The sequence below is a fragment of the Symphalangus syndactylus genome, chromosome 14 (genome assembly GCF_028878055.3).
Source record: "Symphalangus syndactylus isolate Jambi chromosome 14, NHGRI_mSymSyn1-v2.1_pri, whole genome shotgun sequence".
Lineage (NCBI taxonomy): Eukaryota > Metazoa > Chordata > Mammalia > Primates > Hylobatidae > Symphalangus > Symphalangus syndactylus.
In genome coordinates this window covers 49,695,074-49,712,567 of record NC_072436.2, presented here as the reverse complement: position 1 = coordinate 49,712,567, position 17,494 = coordinate 49,695,074, and the positions used below count along the sequence as shown (strand labels likewise).

General features: G+C 39.3%; 1 protein-coding gene across 14 annotated transcripts in view; it reads left to right on the top strand.

Moving 5' to 3' along the window:
* The window catches only part of IL1RL2 (interleukin 1 receptor like 2), a 58,002-nt gene that overhangs the window by 25,808 nt on the left and 14,700 nt on the right, over positions 1–17,494 (top strand). For 11 of the 14 annotated variants that reach the window (XR_010115428.1, XM_063616753.1, XM_063616754.1 and 8 more), the window contains 3 exons: positions 5,941–6,070; positions 6,866–7,002; positions 12,878–13,021. Coding sequence is in view for 13 of the 14 variants with exons in the window: in XM_063616753.1 (XP_063472823.1) it covers positions 5,941–6,070; positions 6,866–7,002; positions 12,878–13,021 (411 nt within the window). In the remaining variant the exon portion in view is untranslated. The remainder of the gene's footprint in view (positions 1–5,940; positions 6,071–6,865; positions 7,003–12,877; positions 13,022–17,494) is intronic. The other 3 variants (XM_063616759.1, XM_063616757.1, XM_063616760.1) reach the window with 1 other exon arrangement.

Below are 17,494 nucleotides of genomic sequence, written 5' to 3'. Positions count from 1 at the left end.
AAAAAAAATAAAAAAAAATCGCTAGTAAAATAAATATGTTGTATTACATCTGAAGAAAAAGCAAATTAGACAAAAATCTCAACATCTCACAAAATAGAGTTTTATGTGTCAATACTAGTGTATCAAAATATATAATGCTAAAAGTCTCAGAAATACAATACAATAAAACAACACAATTGTTTCAGTTGTAGGGGGAGATTTTAGCATACTCTTGCTTTGAGAAATTTACTAGGAAAGTAAGAGTCTACATGGTTCGAGGAATATGGTAAAAGTAATGTGTCTAATACGTAGATCACTCTCAGAAACATCTATGAAAAACCCAGAGTCCAAAAGAGGAAATTGTACAGATCATGGGGTATAATCACGATACAGTAAATGTAAAAATTTATATCTAAACCAAAACAATAAAATAATCACACTCATGAAGTATGTGAAGTGATGGATTTGTTAATTAGCTTGATTTAATTATTCTATAATATAAACATGTATCAAAACATCACATTGTACCCATAAATATATGTAATTATTATTTGTCAATTAAAACTAAAAAAAATTTAAAAAAGTAAACGACAAAAAAACTCTTAATTATTTGCATTTTTGATTAGAGAGCCAAAGCCATAGTTAAAGAATATTTAGAAAATAATGATAGCGAGAATACTTCATATCAAATTTCATGGCATATGACCAACTCTAAACAAGCTTATATCTTTAAATAACATTATTATTAATAAATGTGGAAATAATTAAAATATACAACTAACCATCTGACTCTATAAAAAGACCAACTAAACAACAAGAATAAAAGTAGAAAATAATGAATTTATTAAAGGAAAATAAACTAATAGAATCTGTCCCAGAGTTGGTTAAGGGCAGAAGAGTTGAGGTGGGGATTGGGGAGAAAGATAAACTTCCAGCAAATCTAATCCCCTAAGTGCAGAGACACCCAAATATAAAAAAATTAGAAATATGGGAAAGCTTATATAAAACAACAAATGGTAAGAGATAAAATCTGTTTAAATGCCTCTAGGCCCATATGTTTTTAGGATAATTCTTTTAAACTTTTAAGGAAATAGTAATACCTATAATAAAGGATAATTGTCTACACATTACTCATTATGTGAATAGTCTTAAAAGACAAATTTGGCTGTTTTATCTCTCTTAATTGACTTTCTTCCTCTACTCCTGTCTTTGGAAATTCTAGCCAATGTATTTGAAAGGCAAGAGAAGGAGTTTTGGAAGTCTTGGAGGGAGGAAGATAAACATAATTTTTAAAACATGATCTACTGGTTTCTACTTAGAAATTTTAAGAAAATTAAGTAAAAAACTATAATCACTAGCATTTTCTTATTAATGTTATTTTAATACAAAATAAACATTCACAGCTAATAGCATTTTTACATGCCTGAAATAGCATATATTATGTAATCAGGGAAAATGGCATTCACAATTGCAATACAAGAAATAAAATAGTAAGGAACAACTGAACAAGAAATTAGGAAGACTTGCCTACATGATTAAAAATGCAGCATTTTATCATTTTATAGATGGAACATAAAAGAATATGTGTTTCAGTGAAATTTCAAAAGATGTTCCTACATAGAAACACTCAGTATTAAAAATGTTATTTCTCCTAGATTAATATACCAGTTTAATATAATACCAGTTAAATTACTGAATATCCTAAAACTTGTCAAAACGTTTCTAAAATTTCTGTCAAAAATGCTCGAAACAGCCAAGAAAAAATTGAATAGAAGAAAAAAGAGCCATTTCCTTGTAAGTATTAAAATATATTATAAAGATAGAGATTATTAGTATGTCAACAAAATTGCTGACTAGGGGTTCCTAGCACTAATTCCCCTACAAAAGGGCCAAAATATAAAATAAATAGCTACATTTTGACTAGCGTGTCTGAAGGAGGGCGCTGGAGTGCAGCATAAAAATGATGGAATCCCTGTGGAGCACAGAAACCCAGGATGGCAGCGTAGAGAGGGGAGGAAATCACCCTTTCTCTGTCACTCTGTTTCCCCCACCAAGATTGACTTGGAGCCAAGAGAAACTTCTCCTTGCAGGGAAAAGGTAAGCAGAAGGCCCCTGCAACCTTCATTATTACCACAGACACCTGCAGTTCTTGCTACAGAAGAAAGTTGCAGTCCTCACAGGTCCTGAGCCCAGTTTGGGGAGCAGCCTGGAGTTCTCATGGCTATATTGCTCCAGTGCAGGAAACTACCTTGTGCATACCCTTATCCCCTATGACCCACGCTGCTACGTCGTGGCACTATCTTGGAATTATAGCTACTGCTAGAGTGAGTCCTGTTCTGGGGGCCAGTAGCCACTGCATCCCTCCATCCCCAACGCTTTCCCGTCATTCCACCATGTTCATACAGGTGGCTACAACACCACAATCCTGGTTACTTAGAGTATGGGCCCTGTGAAATTACTGTGATCTTGGTGCCCAAACACACATGGTGCCCTGCTTCCTGTGTGGACAGGCAGTCCTGCACAACTGGGGAAGCTTCCCCTAGCCAGCAGACCTACTCTGCTCACCCTCATACCCATGAGGGTGTACATACTCACCCTCAGCCTGAGAACCAGCCCAGTAGCCCTGCACCTGGCAAGACCACACCCCTTTTCCATTGGACCTACTGTGTGTGCACACACACACCCTTGGCCTGAGAACCAACCTGGTAGCCCAGCACCCTGCAAAGCCATGCCACTGCCAGTACAAACTCCTGCAGCCTAGGTCACTGAGACACTCAAAGATATTGCAGATGTGGATTGTAGCTGAAGAAACTGCATGAAGACTACACTTCTGTCTCTATCTAGAACCAAAGCCAACATACCCTATCCAACTGACATGCTAGGATGCATCTACAGAAAAAGTCTTTCTCTAATAAAGCTACTTCATAAAATTAGAAGAGGTGACTGTTGCACCAGATATGCAGCTATCAACATAAGGACAGAAGAAACATGAAAAAACAGGAAACATGATACCTCAAATGAGTCCAGTAATTCTCCAGTAACAAACCTCAAAGAAAATAAGATTTACTAAATGCCTGAAAAGGAATCCAAAATAATGATCTTAAGGAAACCCAGCTAGATACAAGAGAATACAAGCAAATAATTTAATGAAATCAGAAAAACAACTTATGATCTGAATAAGAAATTCAACAGATAAATATTATAAAAAAGAACCAAAGAGAAGTCTGAGCTTAAGAATTCAATGAATGAAATAAATGCAATTGAGAATTCAACAACAGAATTCAACAATCTAGTGATCATTATATAATGACCTTCTTTGTCTCTTCTTATAATTTTTAACTTGAAGTCTATTTTATCTGATGTAAGTGTAGCTACTCCTGCTTGCTTTTGTTTTCCATTTGCATAGAATATCTTTTTTTTCATCTCTTCACTTTCCATGTATATGTATCCTTATCGGACCTACTGTGAGTCAGTGAGTAAAGTGAGTCTCTTTTAGGCAGCACATACATAGTTGGTTCTTGTTTTTTTTCTTTTAATCCATTTTGCCACTATAAGTCTTTGAATTAGAGAATTTAATCCATTTACATTCAAGATTATTATTGATTGGTAAGAACATGACTCCTGACATTTTGTTAATTGTATTCTTGTTGTTTTGCAGATCCTTTGTTTCTTTCTTTCTCTCTTGTTTACTTTTGTGGTTGGTGGTTTTCTGTAGTCCTAAGCTTTTATTCCTTTCTCTTTTTATTTGTGTATCTGATGCAATTTCTATCATTGTGGCTACCATGAGGCTAACATAAAGACTTTTATAGTTATAATAGACTGTTTTAATCTGATTACAATTTAACTTTGGTCACATAAAAATACTGTAGACTTTTATCCTCCCCCAACAGTTTATACTTTTGTTGCCTTAATTCACATCATTATACATTGTGTGTTCTTTAATAACCAATTGTGTCTGTAGTTATTTTTGGCCATTTTGACCTTTAAACTTATTACTAGAGGCTTGAAAGATTTACATAGCACCATTTCAGAACTGAGATATTCTGAATTTGATTTTGAGTTTACCTCTACTAGTTAGTTTTCACATGTTTTTATGATGGTAATTATCACCCTTTCACTTTCAGTTGCAGCATTTCCTTAGGGATTTCTTGTAAGGCTGGTCTAGTAGCAATGAATTCCCTTAGTTTTTGCTTGTCTGGAAGGGACTTTATTTTTCTTATATTTCTGAAAGATAACTTTGCTGAGTATAGTATTCTTGGATAGCAGTTTTTATTTTTGTTCAGCAGTGAATATAATATCCTTTGTTCATGAACTGGAAGAATTAATATTGTTCAAATGTCCATCCTACTGAAAGCAACTTACAGATTCAATGCAATCCCTACTAAAATACCAATGACATTATTTTGACAGAAAGAGAAGGAACAGTCCTAAAATTTGTAAAGGACCATAAAACACCCTGAATAGCCAAATCAATCTTGAGAAAAAGACCAAAAGGCCCAAAAACAAAAACAAAGCTGGAAGTATCACACTACCTGACTTCAAAATATACTAAAAAGCTATAGTAATCAAAACAGCATGATATTAGCATGAAAACAGACACATAGATCAATGGAACAGAATAGAGAGTCCAGAAATAAATCCACAAATCAACAGCCAACTGATATTTGACAAAAGTGCCAGGAACACACATTAAACAAGTAACAGTCTCTTCAATAAATGGTGATAGGAAAATTGGATATCCACATGCAGGAGAATGAAACTAGACCCCTGTCTTTTAACATATTCAAAACTCAACTTGAAATGGATTAAAGACTTAAATATAAGATCTGAAACTATGAAACTACTAGAAGAAAACATAAAGGAAGTGCTCATGACATTGGACTGGGCAAGATATTTTGGATAAGATCTCAAAAGCACAGACAATGAAAGTTAAAATAGACAAATGGAATTACATCAAACCAAAAAGCTTCTGAACAATAAAAGAAACAATCAACAGAGTGAAAACACAATCTACAGAATGGGAGAAAATATTTGTAAACTGTGCATCTGACAAGGGGTTAATATCCAGAATATATAAGGAACTCAAACAGCTGAACAACAAACAAACAAAAAAACAAAAAACAGAACAACAAATAACTTGATTAAAAAATAGACAAAAGACATTGGTTCTGGGATTCGGACAATATCCTGTTTTCTTGATGGGGTGAAAGTGTTACAGATATTTGCTTTGTGATAATTCATTAACTTGATATTTCTATTCTATACTCTTTGGTATATGTGTGTTATGTTTCACAATCTTTTTTTAAAAGAATATCATTTAGAATAGAGAACACTCCTTGAATGTTAGAATTTACTAGGCTCATGGGACAAAGTCCATTGAGACTATAAATTGATGAAATTTGTGAATGTGTGTAGAGGCAAGATAAGGGAAAGAGAGGGAAAGGGTGGGGGTTACATTTGGTGAAGCAGAAATATTACTGGATTTGGTGTCAGAAATCTAGAGTTCATATTTCATTTCTTCCTCTAATTTGGGCAAGTCACTCCGTCTATCTGAACTTCAGTTTTTGCATCCTTAACATGAGGATAATAGCCCCTCCCCTTTTCCTGCCTTGTAAGATTTTTTTGAAGATACAAAGACCGAAGGATAAAATGCATAAAATACTTTGTGAACTGTCAAGTTCTTTGCTAGTGTTACTAGGAGTAGAAATAGCATTTGTGTGCCTGATGATGTTTGGTAATGTATGTGTGTCCCTTTATAATGGATGTCCTGGAAGTCCACTTGCCCCTCGTGGTCTCTCTCCAGGGAAAGAAAAAAGTAGATTTAACATTAGCCTAGGGGAGTATTTCTGGTAATCAAAAGGTATTTGAGGCTCGAGAGTAAAATGCACTTGTAATCCAGGTGTTAACAAATTTGAAAGTTTGTAGAATTTTCATTGAATACTGATGATATTTTTTTTTTAGGTACCACCCTGATTGTGGACTGCAATATAACAGACACGAAGGATAATACAAATCTACGATGCTGGAGAGTCAATAACACTTTGGTGGATGATTACTATGATGAATCCAAACGAATCAGAGAAGGGGTGGAGTAGGTGTTTTGCTTTTTTGACTTCTCTAAAAGCTAGCAAGGATTTCTCCATCTAAGTGAATCTGGTATCACTACTGCCTTCTCTTGTTTTTGCCTCTCAATGATTCATGTTATCAATCCCACCTACCACATAGTTAGGGAGATATGGTAAAAGACCAAGTATCCCTGAGAGCAGTAAGATCCATTTCTCTTAGCTACTACTCAAAATTAGTCCCATTTCCATTCAGTTATATTATAAGCCATCGGCCTTCAAAGCTTAATGCCCTGGGCATACAAAGCAAACACTGGAAATGACACAAATGTGTATATTGCAACAGTAGAAGAAAGAAACAGTAGTATAGTTCTTTGCGATACTAAACAAGCACCAATGGGGACTCTTAGGGAAGACAGTGCATAATCATTAGCTAATTGAATGGGTATAAACTCAAGTTATGGTGGTATAAATGGAGTGGTGTAAATAAAACTAATAAAGTCAGAGGGCCGGAGAGCTTGTGTTGGGCCTTGCAGTGTGGATAAGTTAGGATACGTGGAGAGGAATAGGGGAAGGGCCTTTGAGGCTGAGAATGGTGTCTGTAGCTAACAGAACCATACTTCCTTGTCACCATGCAGAAGAAAATTCAAATTTGGAAATAAACAATCTACAAACCTCACTAGGCCAGTCAGCAAAGTATTTTTAGGATAACATGATGGCCCAAGGTGTTCTCAAAGAAAACACTTTATCTCCAGAAAACAGATTATTAAATATGTTGGGTAAATCTGACTCATGTATTAATGACTTGCTCTTTTCTTTTATAGAACCCATGTCTCTTTTCGGGAACATAATTTGTACACAGTAAACATCACCTTCTTGGAAGTGAAAATGGAAGATTATGGCCTTCCTTTCATGTGCCACGCTGGAGTGTCCACAGCATACATTATATTACAGCTCCCAGGTAATACTCCAGTGGGTTACACACTGTTCAGAGTGTTCAAAACGATGGCCAGGAAACACGTCTGAAGGAGCAGTGACTCTAAATGCTCAGTGTGAGGCATGAGGGGGACATTAAAGGGACAAACTCTGTATGAAATCTAGGGAAAAGCTCATGCAACGGCTCATAATGTTGTTGGAGTGAGGCTGTGATTTTATTGCAGTATATTTTGAAAGTGCCATATTTTCAATATATCAAGATTTTATACATCAAAATAGAAGGAAAACAAAAGCTTTTCTTTATTAAGCGTGATTGCCAAATGTTTTGCTTTTGATTTTCGACTTTTAGATTTATTATAAATAATTTGATATAAAGCCAAAATGCCTATGTACATTTTTACTATGTAATTTTGTAAAATTATCTGTAGAGGCTGAATTCCGATATTTAAGCAGGAGGGCTTCCAACTCAATGTGTGTATACAAATTGCACTCTGAGCACCGTACAGAACTAATTGATTATCCATTGGAAGTAATAAAGTCAGTGAATGGATAGTGGAGGGTGAAGCCAGAATCTTGAGAACAACTTTAAATTCGTAACCTATCAGGGGAGGTGTATGAAATACCTTGCAAAATGCTGTGTGGTTTACCAAGACAGTTGTTCTTCTTGATTCTATTAATATCATTAGAGTGTGTGTGTGTGTGCGTGTGCACGTGTGTGGCTAGCTACATGCAAGAGAGAGGACTTGAATTTGCTGGTGTCCTTTAATGATCAGTTAAACCTATGCTTGCATACATCAAGCTAAAGCCCCACAAAATATTTTTCTAGAACCTAACAGAAAGCACAGTGGTTGCTGTATGGAGTTAGCAATTGTGCCTTTGCCCCTGCCAAGCTCCTGGCCTCCTAAGTGCCCATGACCACCCTTAGAATTGCAGTGAATAGGGATCTGTGCATGGCAGCTTGCAGCTCTGGGTGTGCACATTCTTTGCTTCACTTCTGTGTCCTGAAGGCCAGTGTCGTTCTGGCCTCAGCTGCCTTAACTGTGAGTGAGCACAGCACCCTCTCCTCACTCTGAGCACATGGGGAATCCTTCTTGGATTGTGACATGTGGAAGGACCCTTGGGTTCATCTGTCACCACTGCCCATTTTTTCTCTTCTCACTGGCTTTTCCTTGTCATAAAGCATCCTTTTCCATCACTTTCCCCCAGTCAGTCTTGTGTTTGCCATCTCTCTCTTGTACCTCTATGAGGTTCATCATCTGTGTTGCTTTTCTTTCTGTGTCCTCATCCCTCAAATCTCTTTCCCTTTTATGGCATCAACTGTCATTCCTGGGCAGGTGCAAACAGGTTCCATATATCCAGCTGTATACTGTCTTCCCCCGTGACAGCTCTGCGTTTCCAGCTGCGTAAGGGACTGCAGATACACTGGCTGATGTCAGAAAGCATGTTTAAACTCTCCAATCTCCTGGTTCTGTTTTTTCTTACCTTTGTTAGTGGAACTCCTGTATCTTCCATGTTGTTCAGGCTCAAAATCTGGCGTCATTTCATGCCTTCCCTTATCCTCCCTCATGCCAACATCCAATGAGTTGCCAAGTTCTGTAGATTCCTCCCCTCCTGCCCATTCCCACTAATGAGCTGGATGGTAGGGTGACTCCTGCCCTACACTTTAAGGTCAGATTTTCAGGCTCAGATCCTATCTTGTCCACTTAGGAGCTGTGTGAGGACAGCACTGTCACTCAACCTCTCTGTGCCCGTGTCTCCTCATCTGGGAAATGAGGATAGCAACTTCCTTCCACGACTGTTGTAAGAATCAGCTGGAATTTTCTTTTATACTTTTTTATTGTAGAATATAATGTATATATATGTTATAACATATGCACATATATGGTAAAGGAACACAGAATATCTGCATCACATAACAAGTCATTGTATAGCAAACACTCATGAAACTACCACCTGGATTAAGAAAAACGCATTGCCTGAAAAACCCCTGGGTGTTCTTCCCTGATCCTCCCCTCTTGATAATCATCCCCCCAACTTTTAGGAAAGTCATTTCTTTGATTTTCTATCTATGCTGATAGTCCTAATAATACAATTTATTTTTGCCTGTTTTTGAGTTTTATATTAAGAGAAGTATATAGCATGCTTTATTTTCTTAGGTGTGGGGGCTTATCAGTGTATCACTGATATAGCATGTAGCTTAGTTCATTAATTTACGTTGCCGTATCCTAGTCCATTGAATAACTGAGTCACAGTTTATCCACTGGGCTATAAATATGTGGTTTGCTTGTTTTGAGTTTGGAATTCTTAACAAAGAATACTGCTATGGAAATTCCTGTTTGTGTGTCTGTGTACCCATGTAGAGGCATCCCTCCAGGATATATCATGAAGAGTAGAATTGCCAGGTGAGCGGCTGTCATTAACATTTCTATATAATGCCATACTGTTCTACAATGTGATTCACCGATATTTACTGCTAGGTGATGAAATGGAAACTCCCGGCTTGGCATTCAGGGCCTCCTGATCTACTTGTTCCCACTCATTTCCCAGTTGTCACCTTCATCTACCCCACAGAACAGAGAGCCAGATCAGAGACAAAGGCGGGTCTTTTGTGAGCTCATATTGTGATGAAGGAGGTGACTTTGAGACAAGTGCAGAAACGTGCGGTAGGTGTGGGGACAGGTTGAAAACCTGTTTTCACCCAAGCAGAGCCTGCTGGCGTTTCCTCCCTTCTGACTCTCCATTGGCTTACAGCAGAAATGCAGCCTCGCTTAGGCCAGAGAGAGAGACTCAGGGTCCACCCCAGAGAAAAGAGGAGAAGCAGTTGTAAGAAGCCTTGGAGAGTCCACGAGACCTGAAGTGGTTGCAACTTAAATCTGTCCCAACATAGAAGTTTGAGTTCTTTACTGGATAATATAGATGGAAGCTGACCAATAGTGATTTCCATCCCAATACTGACTTGTTGAACTTTTTGAAAGCACTGTGTTCCGAAGGATTCTGAGGCCAAGTCCAAGCTCAGAGGAGCTAATGCTGTGACCAGTTAGTTAACACTTGTCAAGCTTGTGGAGGGATGGAGTACTTTATCCCCTTTGTTTTAAGCTCATGCTTCTTAAATCCCTTAGTTCCTGGCCATGCTCATTTTATCTCAAATGTAGAGTATTTCGCTTCTGCTGACTTAGTTTTGTTTGTCCTGAGTTCCCAGGAACTTCACCCTCTTAAATCCAAACCTCTTGTTGGTTTACTTGGGGACAGAGCTAAGGTTATAGCTTCTCCATTTGACTTCCTTATGTTTGTTAAAGACACCTCCAGATTTGAACCTTATTTGGTTTTTCTGAAGCAGGGTCTCTAGAAAGTTGTTTAAATCAGGTGTGCTCTTCTGTGAATTCGCGTATTACTTATGCTCACCCACCATCTCAGTTGAAGGCTAGTAGTAGTCAAATGACTCAGATGGTGAATACCACCATTAACCTTTAACAGGACATCTAGTACTTCAACAATGGGCTCCCCATTTATTTCTATTTCAAAACCCTGAGTCCCTCTGAATGTATTCATTGATGTCCTATTTCCAATTTCATTCTCTTTTAGCTTGTTTACAGAGCAGAGGGCATCAGCACTCCTGAAGGCAATGAGTGAAGAGCCCGAGAATTTTAGAGCATCACTCCTGTCTATGTGCCAGAGGCTTTCTGAGCCTCATTAGTATTGTGGGCATGGTCTTCTTATCAGGACAGTTAACAAAACCAAGATCTCTGAAACAGACACTAAATATTCCCAGACACGAGTCGTCCCAAAGGGAGAGGTGGCAATGTTACCCCTAGAAAGAATTATAACAAGAGCTGGGAAAGGGCAAAGAGGAGTAGAGGATGGGAAAGCAGGAAGGATCTGTCTTATGATTGAAGTGAGAGGTTCTCACAAGTGCCCAGGATTGGATTGGGCACCGGTGTGTAGTGCAGTGCATCTATACTGGCTGCATTGGGACTTACTCAATGACTTAATTTTTTTGGCACCAAATGTGTTCTTAGTTATTGTGCCATGTATTTAAAGATGTGCAATAGTAAATGAGAAATCTTGGGCCTCAAGATGTTTACGACATGGCGTGGCCTAGGGCAGGTGGCAATAAGCTCTTTAATGAGTATTTTATAGCCACTGTGGAAAACATTATAGTGGTTCCTCAAAAAGCTAAAAATACAACTACCGTATGATCCAGCAATCCCACTGCTGGTTATATACCCAAAAGAAATGACATTAGCATATTAAAGAGATATGTGAACTCCCATGTATATTGCAGCACTGTTTACAATAGCCAAGATGTAGAATCAACCTAAGTGTCCATCCATCAATGGATGAATGGGTAAAGAAATTCTGTCATAGATGCAAAGTGGAATATTATTCAGCCATAAAAGAGAATGAAATTCTGTCATTTGCAGCAAAGTGGATGGAACTGGAGGCCATTATGTCAAGTGAAATAAGCCAGGCACAGAAAGACACATATTGCATATTTTTACTCATATGTGAGAACTAAAAAAATTGATCTCATAAAGGTAGAGAGAAGAATGGTGGTTACCAGAGGCTGGGAAGGGTAGTGGTGAAGTGAGGATAAAGAGAGGTTGGTTAATGGGTAAAAGAAAAAAATATAGTTTTATAGTAGGAATGAGATCTAGTGTTTGGTAGCACAACAAAATGTCTATAGATAACAATAATTTATTGTATAATTCAGTATAACCAGAGGAATGGATTTGGAATATTCCCAGCACAAAGAAATGATGAATGTTTGAGGTGATGGTTATCCCAATTACCCCGATTTGATCATTACACATTGTATGCTTGTGTCAAAATATTACACATACCCTATAAATATGTGCAACTATTATGTACCTATAAAATTTTTAAAAAATTAAAGTGCTCTAGAGGCTCAGAAAAAAAAAACCCTCTTCCTCCCCTCCTCTGCCCACCCCACCATCCAGTGAGGACTGGAGGATGAGGAAGGGGCTAAAGAAGGAAGTGGTGTGTGAGGTGGGTTTTAAGAATGGGGAGGACTTTTCTTCCTGTCTCCCTCTTCCCCTTTTCTAGTTCTTTCCTTCTTAGAGGGTCTTCTTTGGTGGTATGGGTTTGGGCTGTGGTGAGGCAGAAGCCATGCTGTTCCTTTTCTTGGATGTGTAGGAGCATGTTTTCAGGGACTCGAGGTTCCAGAGGAGCTGGTTCTGCTCCTTGGCCATCTCCTGCCCACCACTTGGGCTCATAATTGCTCTGCATGTACTCATGAAGCAGGCTAGGGTGTAAACATTCTTTCTGAGACTGTGGCTCTCGGACAGGCACCCAGCCTGGAAATCAATGGCACAGAAAGGATGAGGTGAGAGTTCGGCTCTTGGCCTGTCTTGTGGAGCCAGCCATGCTGGCTTCCAGAGGGGACAACTGTTGGCTCTTTAAGGATGATGGGAGTCCAGCTGCTCAACTTTGAATGGCTGGGAAAGCAGTTACAATAGGATTGTAATCAAGAACGGGCAGCAGAACCAGCTGCAGACGGTGCCCCATGAACATACTCAGGCGCCACCTCTGGACAGTCTCGTGTTGACTCAGCAGAACCTGGACATGTGTGTTTTGAAAGCAGTCCTCGTCCAGTTGGGTCCATGCTGTGTCTACCACCGGAAACTAGGGCTCTGCAGACTTTTACTCTCATAAGTTCCCAGGAGCTGACTTGTTTCCTAACAATCATGGTCCAGATCAGATTATTCTGCTCCCATACCACTTTTTTGACTTTAAAGAAATGTTTAAGCAGTGCCCTCACTGACATCCAAAATCTTTCATTTGGCATTCATAATGTGATCTGTATTAGTAAAGTATATAATGGACTCTTTGTTTCATTATTATAATTATAATAATTATTTTTTTTTTGCTATCATTTGTAGCTCCAGATTTTCGAGCTTACTTGATAGGAGGGCTTATCGCCTTGGTGGCTGTGGCTGTGTCTGTTGTGTACATATACAATATTTTTAAGATTGACATTGTTCTTTGGTATCGAAGTGCCTTCCATTCTACAGAGGCCATAGAAGGTAAGTGTGTGTAATCACTGAAAAATTCCTCAAAATTGGTATCCTCTTATACATATACAACGATTTCAAATATACTTTGTCATATTTTACCACATTGTTGGCAAATTTAGGGAAAGGAATCTCCTTGGAGCTGCCTAGGCTTTAGAGAAAAGATTTGTCCCTAATCACCAGCATCATTTGGTCAGATAAGGCTTGCAGGCTTGTAGTGATTGAGGAAATATTTGCTAAGCTGCAGGAGGAGATCATCTCCTAAGTCCTGCTGCAACCATGTTACAAAAGTTTCCATGTCCATCCTCCGTCCACTGTGGGAAAGTTTGTCCGAGAGCAAAGTGCTCTCCATCCATGATGTGTGCTCAGCACTGTGGGTACTTTCTCAGAAACTGGGTCATGGAGAGGGATGAGCTGCCTGTGGTTGGAGCTCTCTCTAGGCCCTGTACTTGGTGCCTGAAGGGATTTAAGTCTTCAACTCTGAAATAGGGAGAGAGATCAAACCAAGTTTGAATATGACTTCTCCACTTACTCCCTATGTAAACTTAGAAAGATGTTTAACTTTCTTCTATTTCTCAGCCATAGAAAGGAATAGAGGAAGGAAGGAAGGAGACAGGGAGGGAGGAAAGAAAGAGAGAGAGAGGGGGAAAGGAAAAGAGAGAGGGAGGGAGGGAGGGAAAACGGAGGGAAGAAGGGAGGTTTGTAGAAAAGAAACTAAAGAAAGCAGGGGAGAGAGAGGGAGGAGAAGGGAGGAAGGGAAAAAAGAAGGAAGGAAAGAAAAAAGAAAGAAACAAAGAAAGGGAAAGTGATAAAATCCTGGTTTTTGACAATGGGAATAACTGAGTTGAAGTACAGGGAAGCATTCAGCTGGGGCCTGGGGCACAGGGTGGCCTCTATTGCTTGTCTGGAGGTCAAAACATCCCCAACACCACAGCTGTGGATTTTAGTCTGTGGGCCTATGTCCTGCCAGTGCTGTTTGGCACAGAAATGCCTCAGTGTGATCCTGACTCTCTGAGAGCCTGGCATTTCCCACCATGGTGCTCGTGACTCTTTATGCTACTTTTGTTTTGTTTTGTCTCAGAACAGATACAATCTATTAAGGCCTTGCAAAGGTAATAAATCTGCTCTAATGTCCCCTAATTAGATGAAAAAAATTAATATAAGCCCAAAGAAGCCTGGTGCAGCTGATCTGTGTGGAGATGCACGAATTTATACGTTTTAAGTCCAGAGGCCTGAGCGACAAGAGCAGGAAAGGGAGGGAAACTGGGTGTCTGAGAATGTTTTATGGGCCAGCTAAAACATAAAAGAGGTCACTAGCATCAAGTGCTTGCTTTGCACATAAAATACATAGCACAGTTGTTGTCCACATGTTTGATAAAACATAGCTATCCTAACTTGGATTTTTTCCAAATTAAATTTCAGAAATCAGAATTAGCAACCCTGCGCAATGTAGAAAGCAATAAACTCCTTTTTAATGACGAAAGTCATCGGAACCTTAAGTGTCCAGTGCAACCTGAAGTGCTCCTAGCACTGTGGATAGTCTGACTGGGCATGGGGAGGGGGTCTCTGGTTTTGGCTCTGGCATCTGCAGAGGCCGCCCCGTCTAAGCACACCCATGACTGTTCGCTTGCTTGCGTCTTTGAGAAGAAGACAGTTCAGTCCCCTACCACTGATTGTTTTCTGACACAGAGTTGAGTGGTTCAGTTGCTTTCTACTTTTTGACTAACAGAAGCCTGCGTCACTTTACGTATTCTTCCTGGAAGCTCAGGCCCCGTGGCGTGTCTCTCTCACAGTCTCTCTCTCTCACTGACTCTGTCAGGGACTCTCTCACTGAGTGACTCAGTGACTCTCTCACTGAGTCATTGCAACTCCCAGAAGCGTGACTACAGCCGTGACTTATGGGTGTTGTGCAGAGTGTGTGGGGAAGCTGCTAGTGAGGTCGAGTTTAGCAGGAAGAGAAAACAGGAATAGTGACTCACACGGAGTAGCGGGGGCTGGGCAGATGAGAGAGTTAGGCAGCCCTGCCCTCTGCCAAGACTGGGACGCAGCCCAGATTCTGCACCAGTGGGCAGAGGATTTGGCGATGGAGGCCAACAGGCAGCCAGGGGTCCTTTTTTTCTTTATTTTTATTTTGCTTAGTTCAGAAAAGTATGTGTGCATTTTATGATGAAATTCTCTACAGCTCCATCTATGAGAACTGCCCTGTAATATCTCTGTGTGTTGGCTTTAACAGTGAGCTACTGATGAGATTCTGAGATTAGTCCCAGATCCTGTTTATGTCCTTGTTCCCCTTGAGGATATTTTCTGAGTTAAATCAGGAAATACTGATTAATGGATGAAAATAAGAGAGAAATAATGTCCTTCGTAGGATAAGTCATTTATCCTGACTAGGTTAGCTAAGTGTATCACTCAATTAATAATTAGGTGTGCATGACTCACCATTTTAGGAGGAGCCATTTACAGCCCTGGTTGAAGTCAGCAAGTTCTATATCTTCTCTAGCAAGCCACTGGAGCTTTAAAAATTCTCCTGGCAGGGGTGCGTGTGTGTATGAGGATGGAAGGATCTGTGTACAGATCTCCTAGAGAGATTTGAAAATGCCTGGCCTTACTCCAGATAGGTATTTGGAGAATGTGCATGTAGGGTAGAATGGTTGAAACGAAGACAAGCCAAACAGTTGGAGTGATCAAAGGGAAACCAAGGGGACAACGGGAAAACAAGTCGGGGTAGAGTTAATGACACCTTTAACAATTATTAAAGGTGAATTTGCTTTTCAAGCTAAAGCAAAGGCAATGACAAGATCCACTGTGTGCCGTTCACAACAACCTTTCAGATTTTCATGAGAGAACATGACTTTTTCTGAGACTAATTTCCAAAGGCAGATTTTTTTTTCTTTTCCATAGGGAGTCCTCATTTCAAAAGGGCATGGTGTAGGGAAGCTTGACTGCAACAACTTTCCCATGGTAAAGGTCATAGCGTGTTTTGTGTGGCTTTTCTTCTAGTGTTTTCTATGCATATTGGGGCTAAACCCACCAAACCTCCTGCAGTTCAGTAAAAGCATTTGCGTGGAGGCCAGATTGAATCTGAATTTTCCACTGTTCTGGTTTGATCAGGCCTAAAATTTAGCAATATCATATTGAGAGAAAGTAGGGAATTGAATAATCTTTAGACAATATTTCATAGCTATTAATTTATGTGAATGAGCTTTTACATATTTTTGCCAAGACCAAGAAGGACATAACAATTTTAAGGGAGTGGAAATAGACTCTGCTGCTTTGTGAGGGTGTGGCAAAGTTCTGGAAGAACATGTGGGACTGGAAATTCTGCTGGGGCTACTTTTGGAAAATTCAGACTGACACAGCTGCACAGGACTAATCAGGGATAAGTTTTGTGAAATTTCCTGCTCCCATTTCTCATTTTAGTCACAGCAAAAGGAGCAGTGGACCTGGGTTTACATCAAGGCTATGCACTCACCAGCTGGAAGACTGTGGAGAGATCACACATTCTTGCTGGTCTCAGCTTCCTTACTCATAATTTGAGGATAGAACCATGTCCCACACGGTTGATCATGAGAAGCAAAGCTGGGAAATGTTGAGGTGCTGTTGCCTGGCAAGGCTCTTCAAAACCAGAGGCCTGATGCAAAAAGCAAAAGACTACAACTTGATCTTTTGCTATTAATGTATTGGTCAGTAAATTATGAATTAGTCATTTGAAAGTGATGAAAACTCACTACATTTTGACAACATCAGCAAGTTCTATTTCTACTCAAAAGCTTAGTCAGACAGACAGAAAAAAAAGGTGACCAAAAAATTGGGCACATTTGTACATTTTGAATTTTTAAAAGGTGTGAGACTTTCTTCCTATTCAAATGTCTTCTGATCCTGAAGTTGGAGAGCAACAAGTACCTATATCCTCAGACACCTTGTTTAGAAACACAGAACAGGGAACATTCGCAAAAGAGAGAATACACTTAGCACACAAGGTTTGTTTGTTTTAAAAATCAGAAACAGTAGGAAAAAAGAGAAACAGATTGAAAGAAGAGAGATAACTAGTGGCAAGGTCTGGGACAAGTGGCAATAAGCCTGCATCTCTGCTGTAGTTTAGAATAGACCAGGAAATACTGTATTTACCAGAGAGGTTATTCTCTGTGGTGAACCGAGCATCAACTCACCCAGCCCTTCATCAGAAACCAAAGGATTAATATGATCACATTTTTAAATGGGAAAATCGAATTCCTTCTCCAAAAGTTCAGAAACATAAGAAGCTTATGAAATGTTTCTTTCCTCATTTTCTATCTATAGAAAAAAAATCCACTGGCTTTGGAAAGTCAAATGTGTGTTATGAAATTTTACACAGAAAAGCATCCACTTATTTGAGTGGTGGCCCTGATCAGTGACCTTTAAGATTCCACAAGGAGTTTCAGCTATGTTGGGTTTTTGCCAATTCAAGACACAAATTAGTTATCCCTTTTGTACCTGCCCTGTGAT